Below are 20952 nucleotides of genomic sequence, written 5' to 3' on the forward strand. Positions count from 1 at the left end.
GAAGAGATTGTTGACATTTGTATTAGAAAAACTCACTCTGCAGTTTATGAAACACTGAACCCTGCTGGTTCTGACAGATTTCCAGGAATGGGGCTCTGAAATAGGGAAAACTGCTGCAGGGCTGGGGGAGGGACAGACAGCCAGGACCTGGCCCAGGACATCAATCAGGGGTAAGGGCAGCCTGCTGCTGGAGCTGGGACCTGGATCACCATCCCCTAGAGAGCCACAGAAAACAAGGGCCTGACTGGGATCTGTGCTGAATGGCTGCGTTGCTGTGAGGAGGGCACATTTGCTGATCCCAGAAGAGATGGGTACAGCCATGCTTTTACAGGCAAGTTGGCCAAGTGACCCCACGAACTGATGGAAGTTGACAAACCTGCTTCCAGCATCCCAGAGAAGGGTGCAAGCCCCTTTTCCCTCAGCTTCCCAAGGAACTGGGCCAGGACTCAGTGCTCCCTTTCAGGTTACCCTCCAGCCAAGGATGAACCTGGTCTGCCCCAGGCTAAGCCCCTCCTGCAGCCCCAGGGACCCATACCAACAGCAGCAACTCAGTCATGATGCAGATCCATATGGAGCATCCCCCCTTCCGCAACCATTGCCCCTCACAGGTCACTGAGCGAGCAGCAGGAAGGCTTTTGCCCCAACAAGTACCAGTTATCCTCCTTTCCCACTCACGCTGTTTATCTTGGCCTCTTCCCATACCAGCCTTCTTCCTCTTCCTACTCCGGATTGTATTGCTGGGGCTGTCACTGTAGTTAATGAGCTGGGACAGAGCTGGTGCTCTGGGAAAGTCACAACAAGAGACAGACGTGCCCGAGGCATTTCACGTCCACAGGGAGGAGGGTCCCAGAGCAAGGAACACATGAAAAAGGAGCCCCAGGCAGCAATCAAGGGAGCAGCAGACCAGGGGAAGAAAGGGAACAGGGTTACGCTTGCATTCAACAAGTGTCAGCAGAAGCCATCAGGTGCCTGGACATCCTCTGGCTTGGACAGCCCAACCACTGCACCACTGTGGATGCCATTGTAGTGGCAATGTGCCCACAGCCTTCAGGAATAGTCCCTGGCTTGTCTCACTGCCAGCCTATGCCCTAGCTTCCCGGCTGGCACCAAAACCAGGCCAGGGGCAGTGAAAATGATTAATGATGTAGACAGTCACGTATGACACTGTGGTCTCTGGGAGGAGAGCGTGGAGCCTGCCTGCTGGCCATGCAGATCCCACCATCCACATTCAGCCCATGATTCAGCTGAACGGAGCAGCTTCACTCAAACATCACATGGACCACGCAAAAAGGCAGTGCCCAAGTGGACATGTGGACACCTTGGTGCAGCAAGGACAAAGTCCAGGAGATCCAAGGCTTGGGAAGAAAATAGCCAAGGATTCCAAGCTCATCAGTGATGAGGGGCAGGAGCCCCTCCATCCATGGAGTGCCTAAGAGAAGGTGTCTTCTCCTGCCTCCATTTCCCCAAAAGCTCTTTCTCCTTGCCTGCACCGCAGATGCTAACAAGCACCGAACTGCTAGGGCAGTCCACACTGTGACTCAGTTTCCCTTCACTACAAAGACAGAAAGCCTGCTCCTGAAGCTTTTCCTCCATGTCCCATGCCTCTGTGGGAGCTGAGAGCTCAGCCCAGCAGTTCTGCCGGTGAGACTGAAGTGTTTTAGGCTGGATGGTGCAATACCGGCACGCTCCCTCCTACCCCGTCTCTGCAATATGGTGCCTTGGGGATCTTCCCTGTCAGCATGGATGAGCAGCACAGAGCAGTGCGCCTGCCACAACAAGATGCTAAGGTACTCCCAGGAGAGACTTGCGTCGCAGCTGCTGTAGAATGTGCCTTTAACCCCTATGAAAGCCCTTTTTCCCCCTCCTTGCACAGCCCCCATTGCCATACAGCATCACTGGCAGCGCTGCCTTGCACACCCCATGCTGGCCTTTGGGCTCAAACACAAAGCAGGTCAACCACCAATTGGCTTTTCTTTTTATTTAACAAAATCACAGCACAGTGAAAAAGAGGGAGAAGCAGCAACTTACATCTGTAATTGTTGCATTGAAGAGATCTAGCAGCAAATACCTGTGGCCCGAACACTGCTTGTTCACACCAGGCAGGGTGTGAGCATGGTGGCAGGCTGGAGGACCAAGGAGGAGGGCAATGTCCCTGAGGAGAGCAGGGGCTGAGGACAACATCGCTGCCACCGCTCTGCCACCACCATGTTACTGGGCTCTATTTCTACCCATGCAAGGAGGGCAAGAGGGGAAACAGTGCAGGGAAGTCAGGGCATGAGAGAGGAAATGCACAGACCATGGTATCCCCTAGGGCCTCTATCTTGTGCCACAGTGCTGGGCCAGTGAGGAACATCCCCATCACACTCTTCCATCCCCACACTGTCCCATCCTGGCAGCTCTTCCCAGGGATGCAGAAGGACTCAGTCTTGGGACTGATGATGGAAACCATCAGACTAGTGCTGGAGGTCCCAGCTGCTGTGCTGAAGGGAAGGCTGAGACACCCCAAACTCTTCTTGCAGAACAGTCTCCATCAAACAGCTTCCAGGCTGTGAAGGTGGTGGAGCTTCAGGTCCAGCAGCCCCTGGCTCAGCCTCACACAGGTTGCTGGGTCACACTGGAGATGATAGAGGGAAAAGGAGAGAGCAGGCAGCGCTCTGCCCAGCCTCACACACTGGCACGAGTGCTGAAGAGGGTTAGCTTGTGGCTGGACATGGAAGCAGGTTGGCTCCATTAGCTTCAGATTCACAGCTGGAAGCCAGCCCCATTCCAGATGCTGGGACTGGCCACGGGCTTCTTCGGAGCCTATTTGCTCTGGTGTTTGGCCTAGGAAAGTGAAAAACCCAGCAGTGATGAGTGTGATCCTTGGGGCAGGAGCCTCCCCAGTCTCTCTTCCATGTGGTCACCAAGGGATGGATGACCTCCTGTGGCCAAGCCATTGCAATGAGGACCTGGCAGGGCTTGCAAAGCACCCGCTAAACTTATTGCAAGCCTGTGGCTGCATTTACTTGGGGTGTAAGAGGGACTGTGAGAAGCCAAGCTTGTTCCAGGAGGAGGGATGGAGACAAAGTGCCCATGCCTCAGCAGAGCAGGTCCCAGCTCTTCCCAGCAGCACAGTCACAGTGGGAAAAGCCTATTGGGTGATAATAAACACACACACACACACACACCCCTCCGACTGCCCCCATTCCCAGCTGAGAACCGGGATGGCTCTTACCTTCCTGGCAAAGCTGGCATTCAGCTTCTCTTGGAGACGAAGCACCCATGGGGCTTGGAGGGGGGCACAGAGGCGCCTGCCCTTTGTAGTGATGAACCTGACAGGTCCATGGGAAAAAGACCAAGATGAGGTGAGCAGGACTCCCCGAGGATGCTCAAGCACAGCTCAAGCTCTCACCCACTGCCTCCCTCACTGCCCTCCTCCATCCCTGCCTAAAGATGACTTTCTTCCCTGTCTTCTGTCCCACGTTTTCCCCTCCCAGAAGGTCCTGCTGTGACTGAGCCTTTAACCTCCAAGGTCTCTTCCCTATGCCCTCAACCCCAAAACCGGCTCAACAAAGCTCCTCCTCCAACTCTGCTTTGCCTCTCTCCCTGCCTCCCTGCAGGGTCCGTCCCTCAGTCATCACCAAGGGGCTCTTGGTGATCACCCCTGGGACTGTGTCCCTCATCCATCACCACCCTGGGGGTGTTATCTCTTACACAGCAGCAGCGATATCACAGCCATCCTGCACGAGCTGGAGCTGGTAACCCTTCACTATCCGCGGTGGGATGGGAGTATTCTTCGTCCCCAGGCAGCAGTCGAGGACATTGTTCCCACCGTGCACTGGAGGAGGAACACACAAATGCAGGTTGTTTGGATGCACCTTCACCCAGACATCCGGGAGGGTGAAGGTGCTGTGGGGCAGGATGGTGCCCTATGCACATGCAGGCATGAGCTTTATTGCTCCCACACCCCTTTGCCTCTTTCCAACAGAAAGCAGAGGAGATGAGAAACAGCAGGTTGGTAGAAAACAATGCTTCTGCATGCCTGCGTCCCTCCCATGGCACCAGCACCAGCAGCAAGCAAGACAGCGCAAGGGGCTTTATCCGTCTAGAGGATGCTGCAATGCAGACACCAGCAACCCCATCATCGGCCCACCCCGCATGGATGGGTCCTGTGACATCTGAGGGACCCAGCTGCCTGCATTTCACTGCAGGGTAGGGAACCTCAGTCACCTTCCAAGCAAATGCTGTATTCACTGTTAATGCCCACTGGGGTGCCAAGAGCCCAGGGATGCCCGTAGCACCATGCAGCGAGGTGTGGTGTAACACCACACGCTACCTGGACTCCCCAGCTCCCCACACCAGAGGCCTGGTATCACCCACCCAGACATCTGTGACCTGTGCAAACGCCAGATCCCACACGAGCGGCTCCTCAAACACGGACTATGCACTAACACACACCTTCCCTTCTGCTCCCAAGCCTTGCCACTTGTCCCCAGCCTGCCCAATGCCAAAGGATGTTCACTTTGATAAGCTGGGCTAGGGCACAGGGAGGCAGGATTGCTCCACAGCCGTTCCCAAGCACAGCTTTCCAGAGCCAGCACACTGCAGGCTATTGCCTGGACTTTGGGCAGGATAAAGTTCTTCTGAGACAGGTTACAACAGAGGATGCAGAGGGCTGGGGCAGAACCCCAGGCATGGATCCCTTTAAGAGTCCGCTGGAAATGCAAAAGAGAGCAAGAAACCAGATCCTCTCCCTTCGTCAGGAAAAGAAGACTGAGAGTTTCCCTCTTACCATCCAGGATACATCCCAGCACCAGGAGACTGAGGCAGAGAAGCTGCAGCTTCTGCATTTTGCCGCTGAGTCTGGCAGTGGATGGGCTGGAGGTGATGGTGAGGTCCGGGCAGCAGAGGTGAGCTCTGCACTGCTGCTGGTTGCTCCCTGCTGCCTATTTATCCTTCCAGCCCTGTGGCTTTCACTTTCCGTTGGAGAAGAGGGGTGGGAAGTTGCAACAAGTCTTACCACAGGCTGGATTTTAATCTAAGAGCAGTTCCCGAATATCCCATCTGCTTTCCCTGAAGCCAGCTGCTCTGTGGTCCCAGAGCCAAACACCCTCACAGCCAGCACACAGGTCACAGGGGCTGCAGCTCCAGGGTCCCTTTACCCTTTGAAAGCACCCTAGGGTTCTGCGCCAGCGCATGAAGTTTCTCATCCCATTCAGTTCCCAGTCCTAGACATCTCTGGGACATTCCCATTAGATATCGCAGAGGCTCAACCCAGTGATGCTGCAGGAAGAATTTGCCTCAACCCCAATTTTGGGGTATGTATCAGAACTGGGGTGATATCAGAGCCCCTGCATCTGGTTCCAGGAGCCTGTCTGGATCCTTCTGCCTTCCCCAGCGCCTGGCAGGCGGGGACACATCCAAAGCTGATGCATGGAGGAGAGCGCAGCCATCATTCTCTGCTCCAGGACTGCGATCTCACATGCCAAAGACGACCTGGTTTCCAGGTGACCCAGTGATCGGGCTGATGGCCAGAGACAGCCACAGAGCTTCCTGGAAACAGGTTTTCACAGCACAAGATCAGAAATTGCCCACAGAGGCTGTAAGCACAGCAGCTCACATGGGCACCGCAGGGAGTGAACGTCAGTGTTCCCACTACAAACCTTATCAGGAGCGCAGGGATGGGGCTGTTTATCCAGGGGATGGTGACTCATAACCTGCCAGTGCCACCTGCGGTGATGTTCCTTAACCAGCCTGCTTCATCCCTGATACGTGTCATTGTGGGATGCTGAGAGTAATGGGGCTGTGCAGCCCGGAGAAGGAATGGTGAAGGGGGTCTCACTGCTTTCAGCAGCTGCCTCAAAGGGGGTTGTAGAGATGCCTCAAAGGGGTTTGGAGAGGTGGCAGAGACAGGCTTTTCTTGGAGGGGCTCAGGGACAGCACCAGTTGCACCCATAGAAATTCCCATTGATAACAGGAAAAATGTTTCCCACAAGGGAGAAGAATTCCTAGAGCAGCATCTACATCCCTCCACCCTCACCTTGCTCCAGCTTTGGCCTGTCCTGACATCTCAGTGGAAAGCACTGCACAGCCCTTCCACAGGGACAAATACCTACCTGGGGACAAGACACAGGGCTGGGACTTGGGGACCTCAGTGGAGACCTCAGCTCCTCACAGGCAGCAGCAACTTTGCCCCTTCCCCACTGCACAGTGAGAAGCAAGAGGAGACTCTTACCGTTTGGCCTTACCCAGGGGCTGGTACCACTGGCCAAAGTCCTCCACCACTGCACTGACACCAGCCTCCTACAAGGGATGGTCTCCATCGGGAAAGCATCGCCTCCGGCTGTTCCTGTGCCCTAGCAAGCCGGGGCTGTGCCGCAAGGGTTAGGCAGAATGAGCGGCACAAACAGGATGTGCCAGATTAACTTCAATCAGCACCTGCCTTCTTAGAGCACTCACAAGCTATTAGAGAGAAATCTTGGCTGGCAGAAGGGGAATTTAGGTGGAGGAGGATTAGCATCAGTCATCAGCCCCGGTCTTCCTGTGGGTTTGAGGATGCAGGGTAGCTCAGGGACTGGTCTGTTTGATCTCCCCGTGGTGCTGTCCAAGTGATGCCGTAGCAGGGAGAATCACAGCTCCTGGCTGCTGGTGGCCAGACCTCTAGGAGCAACCCGTCCTAACACAGAGCCCGCTCCTCCCCGGCGCCAAAGAGGGAGTCCCAAAAGCAGAGCCCTGACCCACTGGCAATGGGTGCTGGGGTTGCTGCCCATCAGCAAACCCCCACCTCCTCCATGCTCGGTGGGTTTGGCAGCTACCACAGCATGCCCAAGCGCTGGGAAGAGGTGCTGGGGGTCTGGTCCCCAGCCACTTTCCTGGCACGCGGGGCTCCCACCCGCTTCTGATTCCCATCTGGCCGCACACCAAAAGGAGCATGTCCGGTGTTTGGGATACATCCTGGGGGTAAACCCTGCCAGCACACAGGCAGCAAAGAGAGTCTGCCTCCTCCTGGCAGCTGTCTGTGTGCAGAGTGGGTGAAAGCATGGCTCTTCCCATCGCCTTTGTAACCAGGAGAGGCACGGGAGAGCGAGGAATGGGGCTTTCCGCTCCCATTGTGACAGGGGAATGTGGCGGGTTTCCCCCTCCACTGGGGTCAGTGGGATTTCTAAGAAGAGAGTGGTCATCTCTGAAGTGCATCCCTATGGCACGCAGGGAGGTTACCCCATCCCCTCACAGGGCTGAGACTGGGGACCAAAGGAGACCATGCAGATGAGGAACGGGATGTTTCAGGATCCAGGCTCTTCAGAGGCACACGCAGGCAGGGAATGGTCAGGGAATCTGGTGCAATTTGGGAAAAGGAGAGAGCATTCTGGGCGCTGACCCATTTAAGCCTCATGCAGAGCCGTTTGGGAAGGCTGGAGATGCAGCCCCGAGGATACCACAGGCAGCACAAAGCATTCCTGAGCTCTCACCCTGCAGAAGCCTTGGTAATGCAGTTATTAATTAAAGTGGAAAGGAGGGGGAGTGCGTGGGGGAGTCCCCATGGGAAACTGAACCCATCAAGATGTAAATGGGCCATATGAGCATCACCTCTAGGCTCTCTTCATTGAGCACCAGCATGCTGCCACCCTCATGGACACTTGCCATCAGTAGGATCCACCAAAGTAGCAGCTTCCAGCTGGCCTGTAGGCTCCAGCATGCTCCATGGGGTGCCTTGCGGTGCTCTGCTTTCCACCTCTGAGCTACGGAGCTGGAAAGGGCAAAGGGGGAATTTCGGCAGCTTCCAGACACAGCCATTCCCTGGGGCAGCATTTGGCCTGGCTGCATTCACCTCATTGGGAAATACTGGGCAGGCATTGTGTCTGTTCAATTTCCCTTGCAGCTCCCAGCACAAGGGAGTCTTCTGCAAGGCTCCCATTGCAGTCCCAGTCCTGGTGCAGCACAGAGATTGGGGCCACCACCAGCCCATGGGATTTGAGGCCCCCACTGGCTCTGCAATAGCTGAGGGAACCGAGTCAATCTGATTTAAATGGAGCTAAGAGTTAAAAAACAGAGCAAGTCATGCCTTTGCCCAGAGGGAGCAAAGATGGTCCTGAGTATCTGGATGAAGAAGGTGCCAATGCCTGCTCTGTTAGAGCCCATCTGTCCCTAGTACTCATTGACTTCAATGTCACTGGTGTTGAGGTCACCATCAGTGATGAGCAGCAGAGCCAAGACCCTTCAGCTGGATCCCATTTGACCCCCTGAGGTGAGAACCCATCTCCCTGCAATGCACGTGTCTCTCAACATCATTTTTGGGATGCATAATTTCCCAGCCAAGTGCTTCCTGCATATGTCCCCACAGGATGTGCTGTGATGGCACTAAGACATCAGTGTCCAGGTGGGATGCTCCCAGCCCTGCTTCCCTGTTGTTACACTGCCTATCCTCCTCTCTGCAGCCTCTCACGGGTTTCAGGAAGGGATGGTTGGGAAACCAGTTGGAGACCTGTGCAACAAGCAACCCATCAGCAATTTCCATGCCATCTCCCCTGTGATGTGGCAGGAAGGATGCCTGGTGAGGCTGCGCACCAAACTCACCTGTGGACAGATCTAACAGCACATGGGATGGACCAAAACCGTTGGGGACTGCTCTTTTTCACTGCTTTGTTGGTTTTCAGATTGGTAGTGGGCAGAGGAGGCTCTTGCTCTGGTGCAGCTCCGGGACACAGCTCGCATTGACCCTGCCATGGGATATCCTCGGAGGAGAGCAGGTGCTGTTCTGCTGTGCACTGGAGAACTGCAGCCCAGGAGCAGGTCTGCAAACCCCAGCAGGGTGAGAGGGGACAGAGGGACCTGGGGCTCTGGGGAAGTGGAAGGAGAACAGGCAGCATGAGGACACCCCAAAACCAAGGGTCTCTAGCCAGCAAAACAGAGGATGGGGAAAGAGGCACTTGAGAGCTATGTGGGGTTAGGAAAGAACAGGTTGATAGGATGCTCTGGGCCTGGACTCCTAGGGCAGGATGGGTGCCAAGGATAGCCAGGGCTGGGAAATACCGTGGGGCAGGAAGGGTGGGAGTCCATATTGCCCACCTGCCACTTCTCCACCTCCTCTCTGCTCTCAAGACCATGATAGACCCCGGGTGGAGAGAGCACCAAAACCCACCTCAAAGCTTCAGCTGGAAGCCACAGCTCCTCTGTCAATCATGCAGCCCCAGTGTTGTGATGCACAGCCCCAGTGCTGCAGCATCACCAGCTCCTGCTCCTCAGGAACGGCACAGGTCAGTGGGATGGAGCCAGTGCCATGCCTGCAGGTGAGCTGTGATAGAGCTCAGCCCAGCGTTGCAGCCCAACATGCTCAGCTGCTGGCACAAGCCAATAACTTGAGCTATCATTTGGCATGGGTTCAAGACTTGGAATCACAGACTCCCCTGTTCTTGGCTGCACTCGGTGGTTTCTGTCTTGCCTGGATGCTTTCTGCTGTTGCTGAAGCCTTTCTGCTGCACGGTAGCAGAGCTCTGCTAACCTTTTGCTCTGCTTGCATTCCCTGTATATACAGTCTATGTGGGGCTGTACATCCTCCGTCCCAGCACCCACTGTATCAACACTGCCTTATCTTTGCACGTGGGGTGAAGCAGCAGGTTTGTGAATGCTCTACGGTGTGAATCCTCCTCTGCTGCTTCACTGCGGCATTGTCTCAGAGCATCTTCTTTACATGGCTTGTCTCGTCTGTGGTCTGTGGATTCAGCTCCTCTTTAGGGAATGGATGGGTTTGGGCCTGTGCTGCATGCTCCAGATTTTCCCCCATCACCTCTTCCTTCAGCCTCTCCAAGGAAATCTCCCCAGAAGTGTTTTCCTGGTGCCATCTCACCATGGCAGCAGCACTGCAGCCATCTGCCTCACCAGCAAGAGGCTCCCACTAGCCCTGACACCTTATTTTCCTTAAGTGCAGCATTCTGCAGTAAAGCTGGAAGTGATGTGCAAACACCCATGCATGTCCATGCTGATACGTGCCTTCCTGAGAATAACGTAAACTCTGGCTCTCCCCTACAAACCCTGCTTTAAGGATAAAGTTTAGGGTAAATTAGAGCACCCTCATGGGCATTTTTAACCAGTTTTAGCCTAATGCCCACTTGGCATTTGAAGGAGGAAAAACCCACCTTTGTTTACATTTGCAGCCACAGAGACACTGGGATACATCTCATACACTGGCTCACTCCTGCCATCTGCTCCTGCTTTGCTTGCGGTTGCAGATGTATTCTGCTGTGCCTCATTTCCAGGGGTGTTTTGCAATCACTCCCCAATGTCCTGACCCTGCACCAGCCCAACAAGGCATCCTACAGGATGCAGGAGGAGGCAGGGCCAGCATCGCAGGGTTGGATGCAGTGCATCCCTGGACAGTGCAGGGCTGACTCCAGCCCTGGCTGACTCCCACCCTGCCGGAGTCAGTTCCCAGGCTCCCAGCAAAGAGCACGGCCAAGAGCACAGCCTCATTAATAACTTGGTTTAATGCTGTCTTTCCAAAGCATCTGGGAGCACGGAGTCCCTGCTATGAGCAGGGAAGGTCAGAGTCAGAGGAACAGCTTCTACTGTGAGCAGATTCCACGCACAAAACCATTCTGTGCCCACCCGCCCTCATGTCTGGGGGGTTTTCAGGCCCCCCACAGTGAGGATGGCTGAGCAGACAGGGTGACCTCACCTTGCTGGGCAGCACAGCTGCATGAGATGGGATTTGCACATCCCTGTGCCGGCACTGCACCCCAGGGACACAGCACCCATAAGGATGCAGAGGCGAGGGCATGGGGGATGACAGTGTGTAGGGAAGAAGAGCAGCCCCTCCATGTAACCCTTCCCTCCTCACCAAACATCATCACAACAGCCAGAACGAGTGAGTTTGGTTGTAAATGGTATGTTTTATTGCCTTACATCCTGTCCAAAATCCCATCTGGCACTCGGCCACCTGCTCCCACATGGAGGAGCAGGCAGCGCAGAGACAGCTCAGCTCCCATCCCATATACAGGGCCGGTATCTTGGACTTCACAGTTTCTTTGCACAGCCTTACAATAATAAATGTAAATGCCCGCCTAATAAAGCAATCAAGCCAGATAAATGTGCCGAACAGAAACACTCAGCTGCAAGCTTTACACCAGCCAACACACAGCTTTTGCTGATACTGTTAAGCTCTGCAAATCCTATTATTGCAATTTAGGACTTAATAGACCTCTACTGACCAAAGTCCACGTCTCTGCAAGCAGATAGCACTGCAGCTGCCGTGCAGGCCTTCACCTCGCTCCATCTCGGCATGCTGGAAGGGGTTTGCGAGCATTGGGAGATGCCATTCACAGCCAGCCCTGTCCCGGGTGTTTGTCCCCACTTGTACTTGCAGTGTCACCCTATGGTGTCCTCGGGTTAGTGAGTTCCTGTTTCACTAAAGCTCTGGGATAGAGCTACTCTCAAATGGCTGTAACCATGAATTTTGCAAAGTCTTCTATTCCATCTGCACAGCATGCAGTTTTCACTATATGGGCTTTTCAGAGTTGGGAAGAAAGTATATGAGAGCTATTTTTCTGGTTCTCTTCTCCTCCTCCCCCCACACCAGAAAAAAACAAGTATTTGGCTTAATAATGTCTGAATCTGACAGCAGCAAAACCAAGGGAGGTAAAAGGGTAAAATGCCACTAAAGTGAATAATTGTTTATGATTTCATGGCAATTTTGTGCCTAGAAAGACTTAATAAAAATCAAAGGGACAAATCCTGTTGTGCTCCAAACTACAATGCAACAGTGCGCTATAAAAGCCAGCAGGGAAAGCCTACAACAGCCTTGATGTACAACCACAGTCACCCCTGTTGTCCCCACATTCTCCATCTCATCTGCTATTAACTGCCCTGCAAGGAAGACCCCAGCAAGCTGCCCAGGCAGGACCATGGGGACATGGGACCGGCCGGCACCCCACAGCCCTGCAAGCCGAAAAGGAGCAAACAGGTAAGAGGGAAATTAGCAGCATCGATCATTTATTTGGTAGAAAAATAAGAGCAATTTTCCAGTAAAAGCCAGATAGCAGCAGAAAGGGTACCCTGTGAAGCACAAAGAGCCAGAAGTGGAGCTTTCCAGGAAGACTGAATGAAAGCACAGTCTTTAAAATATAAATAGAAAAGTATAAAAAACACCCCTAAAAAGTCACAGGAAAAGCTGCCGTCCTGTCAGGCTCTAGAAATCCCCTCTGGTGGGAAGGCTGCCCCATTCCCCCTTGAGGCTATGGCTCAGCTCCCACATGGGTCCAGGTCCCTGCTGGCATGGCCATGGGGCGAGCGGGGACCTGGGTGCCCCTTGCTGCTGACCTCTGGGGCAGGCTTGGCAGTGCCAAGGGGGCTGCAGAGAAGAGAAGAGAGCAGCCTCCTTCGCCACCCCTATCCTTGCCCCGGGGCCAGAGCGAGAGTGGATGATCCGTAGATGTCCATTGCTAGGTAGGTCATTGGTAGGGAAGGCATTCGTCCTAAGGAAGACAAAGACAGGGTCTCAGTGAGAGCATCCACCGCAGGCAGGGGCCCATTGCCTTGCATGTTGTGCCTCGCCTGTCCCCAGAGCATTGCCCTTGTCCCAGCAGCTCCAGAAAGAAACATGATTTTAAGGCGAGCACAACCATGGCTCTGGCCCCAGGATGCCCACCTTCCCATAGGGATGGATCCGGGATGGAGGGCAGCACCCTCATCCCATCACCCTGATGTCCCCACTGCCCCTCACCTACCTTTTCAGGCCTGATTTAGACCTGCTGCTGCTTCTGATGCTTGGGTCTGCCCCGGTAACGTGGGGACTGTTCCTTCTTCTTGTCCTTCCTGACCCTCTTGTCCAGGTTCTGCATCAACTTCTGGACAGCAGGGTCAGTGGGAGAGGCGCAGATCTTCTTGTTCTTCCTGGTGGTAAACCTAGGGGCATGGGCACAAAGGTTTGCTGAGGGTGGGCAGGGGGAGGACATGGAGCAGGAGGGTTTGGCTGGAGCCAAACTGCTTTGGACGGTCCCAACCGCAGCAGGGTACTTACACAACAGCACGCAGCAGACATCCCGACTCAGATCCTTGGAGGGTGTAGGAAGTCACCCGGTTGCCGGAGATGGATTTCAGGCTGTACTTCAAGCAGCAGTCCATGCCCAAGTTGCCAATGCCTGGGAGTAAGGTGGAAATGTGGGATTTTGGACCCTCACAAATCCAGGGCATCTTCCCACCCCCCAAAGGAGCACAGTGCAGCCGAGTTACGGCACAACGTGACTTTTTTTGGTGGCATTCAAGGGGGAGATGCTCTAGCAGCATGTAAGGGTGGGAGTTCTCAACCCCAGCACCCAGTTGCAGGTTGGACCCTACCCCTTGAATACCTGATGCCCATTTCAGTGCTAGCAGAGGGGAAACTGAGGCAGAGATGAGCCTCATTGCAGAGGGACCAAACCTTATTCTCCTGCCTGTGCTTTGCATCTTGGGGTGCTGTTGCACCACCAGCCACATGCACACACACACACTCCCAAACCAGTGGCATGCACCACTTCACATACACACACCCTACACCGCAAAACACACACCCGCAGCCATGCATACACTCAAATGTGGGTGAACACACCCCATGCACTGCAACCACACCACCCAGCACCCTGTGAGCACCCGCATCCCCAGGGCTTGGTGCCTCTTACCTTGAGCCTGAGTGATGAGGATGGCCGCAGTCAGCAGAAGCAGTGGCAGGAGGAGGCGCAGAGCCATGTCGGGTGCTGAGCAGTGCAAGGAAGGAGAGCAGGACGCGCACTGCTGCCTAGTGCCGGGGCTGCTCCTATTTATCTCAGACGCTCTGCTTTCATTTTCGGCCAGCCTGGCAGGCAGCCCACCAGCTGGCCGAGGGATGGGTGATGGAGAAGCGGGAGGGTGGGGGATTCCTGTAAGCCACAAGGCCCCCCCCTTTTCGGATACGTCCTGTCTTGTTCCCAGCTGCCCATCAGGGCCCGGGGTAGCAGGCTGGGGGCACACTGGAGATGCGGCCCCCACCACGGTTAGATGGGTTTGTAGGCTCCTGTTTCTCCTACCCCGTCTCTCAACCTGCCGCTACCTGCACTCGGAGGGCTGGGTGCTGGTGCTTACCTGTTTGTTCCCAGGGCAGGAACCCTGGAGGGTGGCCAAGCCATTAGGGATGCCAAGGAGTCAATCAGTTTTGATTCCTCACCTCATGCTTTGCTCCCAAGCCACCCCACACAGGTAAGAAGGGGCTCAGCGTGACCCCATATTGCAGCCCCCCCCCATCCCTGTCTGGCTCCCTGGGACCTTCCCAAATAGCTGAACACATCTGTAGGGCTCGGATGTGCAAGGGACAGACTGCACATGGCACTCGGGGAGACAGCACAGAACTCTGTACATGGGTGTTGTCACCCCACACTGAGGAGCTGAAGATGGGTGGCAATGCTGAGTGGGACTGGGCTGACTCCTGAGGTTTAACACAAACAAGATGCAAACTCCCAGCATGGGCATGATGGAGTGACCCTGTGCAGGTGGACATGTTGGGCATGGCTGGCAAGATAGGGCTATGCAGAAGTAGACCCGGGGGAGCTGAACAGAACCCCACAGAGCACTCTTGTGGGGGGCAAGGCTGCTGAAAGAGATGGTGCATGGCTGAGCCAAGCCCTGAGCAACCCAGTTTAAACACTGGAGCACTGGTCCTGCTCTGAGGGGGGGATGGCTAGAGACATTATTGGCATGGTCTGGAAGAGACAAAGGGTGGAGGCTTCACAACTGCTATGGACAACCTGCTCCAGTGCTTGCAATGTTCTCATGTTGAAAACATTTTTTCCACTATTTAAGGGGAGGATGCTTTGATGCATCCGGTGCCGCTGTCTCTCGCCCTACCCCAGGGCCTCTCTGAGAAGAACCAGATCCTGGCATCTCTCCAGCTCCCTTGAGAGGAGCCCCTTTGCCATTCCATCCCCAATTCCACCACCCCACCACTATCACCCCCTCTTCATCCTCCCTAGCCTCCAGCCCCTTGACCAGCCTCAGTCCTGCTGCCTGTCTCAGCTGTGTCCTGGGACCCCCAATAGGATGCAGAGCCCCGGCAGGGTCTACCCAATGCTCATGGGGGCCAAGCCCCTTCCCAGGCCCAAGGACTGGGGTTGCAGCCCCAGGACTTCTCACCGGTTCCTGATAAGGACCCTCATAAACAGTTACCAAGGGCAATGAGTAACCCAGGAGGAGAGCAAAGTCCCAGAGAGTAGAGAGCAGAGCTGTGATAAGATGCCCATGCTCTCCCCTCCCTTAGCAAGGAGGGGGCAATGCTGCAGTCATTGCTGCCTTCCCTGGGGACAAGTTGGGTGTGTGGGGATTCAGGACTGCGCTCTTGGGGCTTCCTCCAACACTTGTGCGGAAGAGAAAGGGAGCCCCATGCTGGGGGTACCCCTGTGCCCATGTGGGGGGAGGCAGCTCCACACACACTCATGCAGCACCGAGGGTGGTGTGGCCTTGGGCAGCAGCCCCTGGGGCATGTGGACAGGCACAGGCCACAGGCAGTATTGGGTGCATCTCCCCAGGGTGCCTGGCAGCATGGGAACTGGTCCTGGAGGTATCCTGGTGCTGTCGCCCATCTCTGCAACCCCAGAGCCCCGATGGCATCAGGACAGGGCAGGAAAGGAAGACCCATGCTGGCAGTTAATGCCTTTCCAGCCTTTTCCTGTGCAACCTCCCCAGGAAGCAGTGCTGGGCACCTGGATGAACCTCCACCTCTGGCACAGCTGGAATATTCTGGAGAAGCTGGGGGAGCACTGATCCCGGTCAAGTCTTTCCAGAGCCTATGTGATGTGAAGACAACTGATGTGGACGGAGGGGACACATGTACAGGTTGTCCCCAGCACAAACCAGTGCAGCCTCTGGGCCCCTCTGCTCCCAGAGGAGCTCAGGAAAGCTCCCAGGGCCCTTCCTTGTCTGTTCCCAGCCCTGGGAAGTCCCTGGCTTTCTGTGTGTTTTCAAGACATCGCAGCAGCATCCTCTGGCCAGAGGCCAACCCCAAGCACGGTCTGAGCTGCTAAGTAGGGTCAGGGCACGCGTTCCCTTCACAGGCATCACTCTTTGGCAGCTCTCCGGTTGCTGTGATCATGAACCCTGAGGAAAGCAGATGGCCGAACAGACCCTCACTCCACTCCTTCCAGGAAAAGTGGATTGGAGGGGACCTGAGAGAGACTGAACTAAGGGCAGGGGTACCTGGCCATTGCTCTGGCTGAGCAATGCAGATGCACCTGCATGCCTGAGCAGCAGGGACCCATGGAGAACAGCCTGGGGGTCTGTAACCCATCTCCCCTCCTTTCCCCCTTCCCTCAGAGCTCCCTGTTCACTGCTTGCTCTGTCCCCCCAGCTCAGGGAGCAAGCAGAGAGCTGGCAATGAGAGAGGGGTGAGCATCTCTGTTTGCAGGTGGATTGCAGGGCAGACCCAGCTTCTGGGATACAGAGGAGCTGCCAGGGGTTGGAGGCAAGGCTTTTCAGTGCTTTCCATCACAGCAGCCTCCAGCAGCCGCTCTGGACAGGAACAGTTTAATGCACGTACCCACGTAAGCCCATTTCTCAGCTGCTTGGGCTCCTGCAGCCACCACTTTCGCTGGAGCTCAGAGGTGCAGGATGGAGACAAACACAGGAAGGGAACAAAACCAGGCAGGGTGCTCCTCTGCAGTGTCTCAGATACAGGGAACCCCTTTTTAGCCCCAGGGTCTGTGTCTGATAACATACAAAGCTTTTGCTTCATGCAATGATGCCTCCATCTATCCCCGTGCTCGGGCAGCATCTATCCCCAGCTCCAGCCTTCTGTGCATCCCTGTGTGGTGGAGAGACATATGGATTGTAGGAAGAGGAGAGGGTGTTCTCGGCAGACATTACAGTGTCCCTACACACCCAATGTGCAAAACCAGTGGGTCCATAGCAAATGACACCAAACTGCCCTGCTTGTGAGACTTTCCCAGGCACCGTGGCAGCTTGTAGGGACTTAATGAAGCCTCCATCCCAAATGCTTCTTATGTTTGCGCCCTGCAGCCCAGCACCAGAGCCTGGAGTTCACCTACAGATTACTTCCCTGGCTTCCAGCATTGCTGCTTCCTGTCATCTCACCATGTAATGCCAAGAGATTCTCTCTCCTGACCCCGCAAGCTCTTTGCTCACCCACACTTAGGCTCTCCTTCAGCCCTGCAAATGCCCCCGGCTCTATCATGTTTAACCAGACGGCAGGGTCTGCTCCCCGAGCGGCTCAGGGATGAAGGCAGGGGCTCATCGGGTACACACATGGACCAAAGGCATCACGGGGAGCCAATGAGAGGGACAGGGAATTTCCAAATCCTTCTGGATGCTGCCTCCGAGATAAAGTCACAGCTAACAGGAACAGGGTCGCACAGCTCAGCTCAACCCGCTGGCCAGCAAATTCCTTCCCGCAGAGCCCACGATTCCCAGGACTCAGCGCAGAGGTAGTTTGTAAAGTCCAGCGTGGAAAAACCCGGTGGCTGGGAAGTGGAGCGGGCTGCCCGCCAGGCACACCGTAGAGAAGTGCCATAGCGAAACGGACCTCGGGAAGCAGGAAGGAATTGCTGGAAGCCGGCGGCACACGAGCGGAGCAGGCTCCCTGCTGGCTGCCGCGCCGTCCGCCGGCATTTGGCGAGCTTGATGGGAAGAGTGGAATGCACACAACATGCTGGGAAGGGGATGGAAGCCAGCTCCTTGGGAGTCCCCTCCCAGCACAGGGGCGCTGGAGCCAGCTGGGCTTGGAGTGGGTCTTTAACCAGGAGAAGGTGGTTTCTTCCAACATATTTCCAAGTGGAAGTCTGGTTTCTCCGATGGATTTAGGTGCAAGGAGTTAACCCTTTGTTTGCTAGCATGCCTGCGGAAAGGCTCAGGAGCTTTGGGGCAGGACAGGCTCACTGCTGGGAATTGTGCAGGGTGGTAGGGAATGGGATGAGAGGGACCTAAGCAGGTCCTGCACCATAGAAAGACGCTTTCTTCATACAGCATCCTCTGTGTGATGTGTGCTGCTGCCCACGGTGCTCCCAAAATCATGGTCTCATGGAAGGTGTCCCTGCCAATGGCAGGGGTGTTGGAACCTGGATGATCTTACGGTCCTTTCCAACCCAAACCATTCTATGATCTATGATGATCTGTGTTTTGTCTTGCCCTGGAAGCACATGGTCAGAGCTGCTCTGCTCTCAGCCCTCCAGATCCAGGCATTACCCAACACGTGGGATCCTTTTGGGCTCACGCTGTTCTAAGTGTGCACATTTGTCACTACATCACCACAAAATATGTTCAGTGATGAAAGGGGCAATGGTCCAGAGCCTGTCTCCCTGTGTGTGGCATGACAGAGACCTCCACGGGGTGGATGAGGTTCGTAGTGGAAAGGGGAGACAGCAAGAGCATCCTGTTCTTGGCAGAGATGCTGGGCCAAAGAGCAGGAGACACTGCAGGAAAGAGGAGTTCAACTGGTGTTTGCATAACCCTCTAAAAGCTGTGCCTCTCTCAGCCAGCCCCCAGCCTTTCCACCAACCACAGGCCCATCCCTCCCTCTGCCACCAAGCAGCACATCAATCCTCCATCCTGAAATCCCACCGTGCCTTGTATGGCAGCGTAAAACCCAGTGGAAACTGCTGGCACCAACCCAGCCTCCGGAGTCATAAATCCTCTCACGGCAAAGTGAGCAGCAGCCCCCCAAAAGCAAGGCACAGCATGTGCGCCAGCAGAGCCAGGAGCTGTGTGCAGTTGGGAATGGGTGGGTTGGATGGGCACTGTCCAGGCAGGGATGCGCTTCATGCAGAGGCATCATCCTGGCGTGTGAATTCGGAGAGACTCAGGAAGCTGCTGGGGAAAAGAGCTGGGTAAGTGTTGTCAGACAGGAAACTGCTCCTCCTCCATGCCGGGACATCGGACTTTGTACTTAACACAAGGCAGAGCCACGCTGCATCCACCCCGCTCTGCCCCATGCTTCCAGCATGGGCTCAGCTCCACAAGCTGGGGAGCTGGGACTCAGAGCAAACAGCCCCTGGCACACACGGCGGGTTCACTGGGAGCAGGGAAATGGAGACAGAGAAATTAGAGGCGGCCAAAGGGAAATGAAGCAAAACATCGAGAAGGCTCTAGAGAGTTTGCAGGAGACATTAGAGCAACACTTAACTACGAATTCTGTGTGCTTGAGCCAAGACTAGAAAACAGCAGAGAAGGGATCCTAGTGATGGCTCAGCCCCAACCAGGCAATCAGCCACCCAGTGCCCAGACAGTGGTAGAAAATGCAAAGGGAAAGCAAAGAGAAAGGAGATTGAACCCCAAAGGGCTAGAGACACCAGGCCCTGTACCAGAGACCTGCTGCATTGCCTGCCAGCTTCATTGGCCACAAGCAATTGTACTCGGCATCAGAGGGAGCACCGGTGTCAGGAGGGCACCCAGAGAGCAGACAGCCAAGTCCTTCCCAGCAGCCTGCACCAGGAGGAAACAGCTGCTGGAATTGCTTCAATGGACAGGTCTCATCCTGTCGGATATAATTAAAAAATAGGAAGAAGTTAAATCCTCCGTAGCTAAATATAACTGGTCATTAACAATACTTGAGAGCATCGCGGTAGAGCAATGGAGCTGTCAAAGCCCTGAAATAGCTGACTTCAACATGGGGAGACATGAGGAGTGACCTGAGGCTTAATTGCTACCCAGGCAAATAGGAGTAACAGAGAGGACACCCTGCACCATCAAGGAGACCAGCACAATGCAGCACATCCTCCTCCCAGGCACACACAGAGCAGGGTCTGACCAAGGACGTGGGGAGTCCCTGTGACCATTCGACCTGGCCATCAAAGTGGAGTCTCCAAGAGGAGGCAAGGGGAAAACAGGCTTGAACATGGGAAAAACAGTGTTTGGAGCCAGGACTCAGATTGAGATGCCGCAGCCGGCCGTTGGTTCAGCGGATGGCTGCAGGAGCATGTGAGGGGCTGGGAACGGTGTGAGGGGCTGGAAATTCCCTTTGGGGATGGGGATCAGGCTGTTTACAGCAAGGGAAGACATTCTGCAGGGCCAGAATCTGGAGACCTTCTGGCAGCATCTGCCTGCCAAAGCCACACAGACCCCACAATGGCTGCTCTGGGAAAGTCACCCAGATGGTTTACAACACTGTCATGGAGGGTGCCTGGCTCAGGCATCAGGAGGAAGGGGTGAAACACCACCGTACCCACCAACAGGTCCCATCCCTATATGCTGGCAGCAGAGCAGACCGTGCGTGTTGCAGAGATCTGGAGGAGCTCAGGGCTACCAAGATGAGACTGAGCCCAGGCCTTGCCCCATGTCACCCAGAAGTGACTGCTGTGGTTGCAGACACAAAGAGGAATTCATCCCATCATCCCAAGAATACCATGAGGGCTGCAGCCCCAGTTTCCACCTGTGCTCCAAGCCTGGAGGCCTCTATGACAGTTGTGAACATTGCAAACCCCACGTGGCTGCCCCAAGACAAAGTTGCAGAGGCAAAAGAGAGGCTCATGAGACCAGTTGATACGGTTGGCACTACTCAATGGGCAGGGAGAGCATCCTCAGGTATGCTGCTGTCCCCATTGCTACCTCCCACTGAGCAGCAGATCACTTAGACAATACCACAGCCCCTGAAGCCCCTCAGGACACAGCTCTGGTAGATGTGGTCTACCCCATGGCCCTTAGGAAGGAGATGAGAGAACAGACCCAAATCTTCCCATAGGTTTCCAGATACAAACCATTCTCTGCCTGTTCCCGTCTCTTCCCACTCTCTCCAGAGCCTTATGAGATAGCAGTTCAGTGCTGAGTTGGGCGGGATGTGCCCCATCAACAACTCACAGCAGTAGCTTCACCATCACAGCCCACGGGTAGCACAGCTCTAACTTAAAAATAGGCTGATCTGATGTTGTGGGTTAACCCCAGTAAACAGCTAAACCTACAGCTTGCTCACTCCCCGCCCCAAGTGGGATGAGGGAGACAACCAGAAGGGTAAAACTTGGAAAACTGATGTCT

At 55.1% G+C, this 20952-nt stretch overlaps 2 protein-coding genes across 2 annotated transcripts; both read right to left on the bottom strand.

Moving 5' to 3' along the window:
• Positions 1-2530: 2530 nt before the first annotated feature.
• CCL19 (C-C motif chemokine ligand 19) lies at positions 2531-4829 on the bottom strand (the record flags this gene model as incomplete). The annotated part of the gene is made up of 4 exons (XM_080637346.1): positions 2531-2614; positions 3215-3311; positions 3694-3817; positions 4772-4829. 4 exons carry the CDS (start codon positions 4827-4829, stop codon positions 2531-2533), a joined length of 363 nt encoding a protein of 120 aa, XP_080493472.1.
• A 7593-nt stretch (positions 4830-12422) lies between these two features.
• LOC308231685 (C-C motif chemokine 21-like) lies at positions 12423-13695 on the bottom strand (the record flags this gene model as incomplete). Its single annotated transcript, XM_080637347.1, has 4 exons — positions 12423-12446; positions 12720-12876; positions 12992-13112; positions 13629-13695. The coding sequence occupies 4 exons, from the start codon at positions 13693-13695 to the stop codon at positions 12423-12425; spliced, it is 369 nt and encodes a 122-aa protein (XP_080493473.1).
• Positions 13696-20952: the final 7257 nt, after the last annotated feature.

The sequence above is a fragment of the Psittacula echo genome, assembly GCF_963264785.1.
Source record: "Psittacula echo genome assembly, chromosome: Z".
Classification (NCBI taxonomy): domain Eukaryota; kingdom Metazoa; phylum Chordata; class Aves; order Psittaciformes; family Psittacidae; genus Psittacula; species Psittacula echo.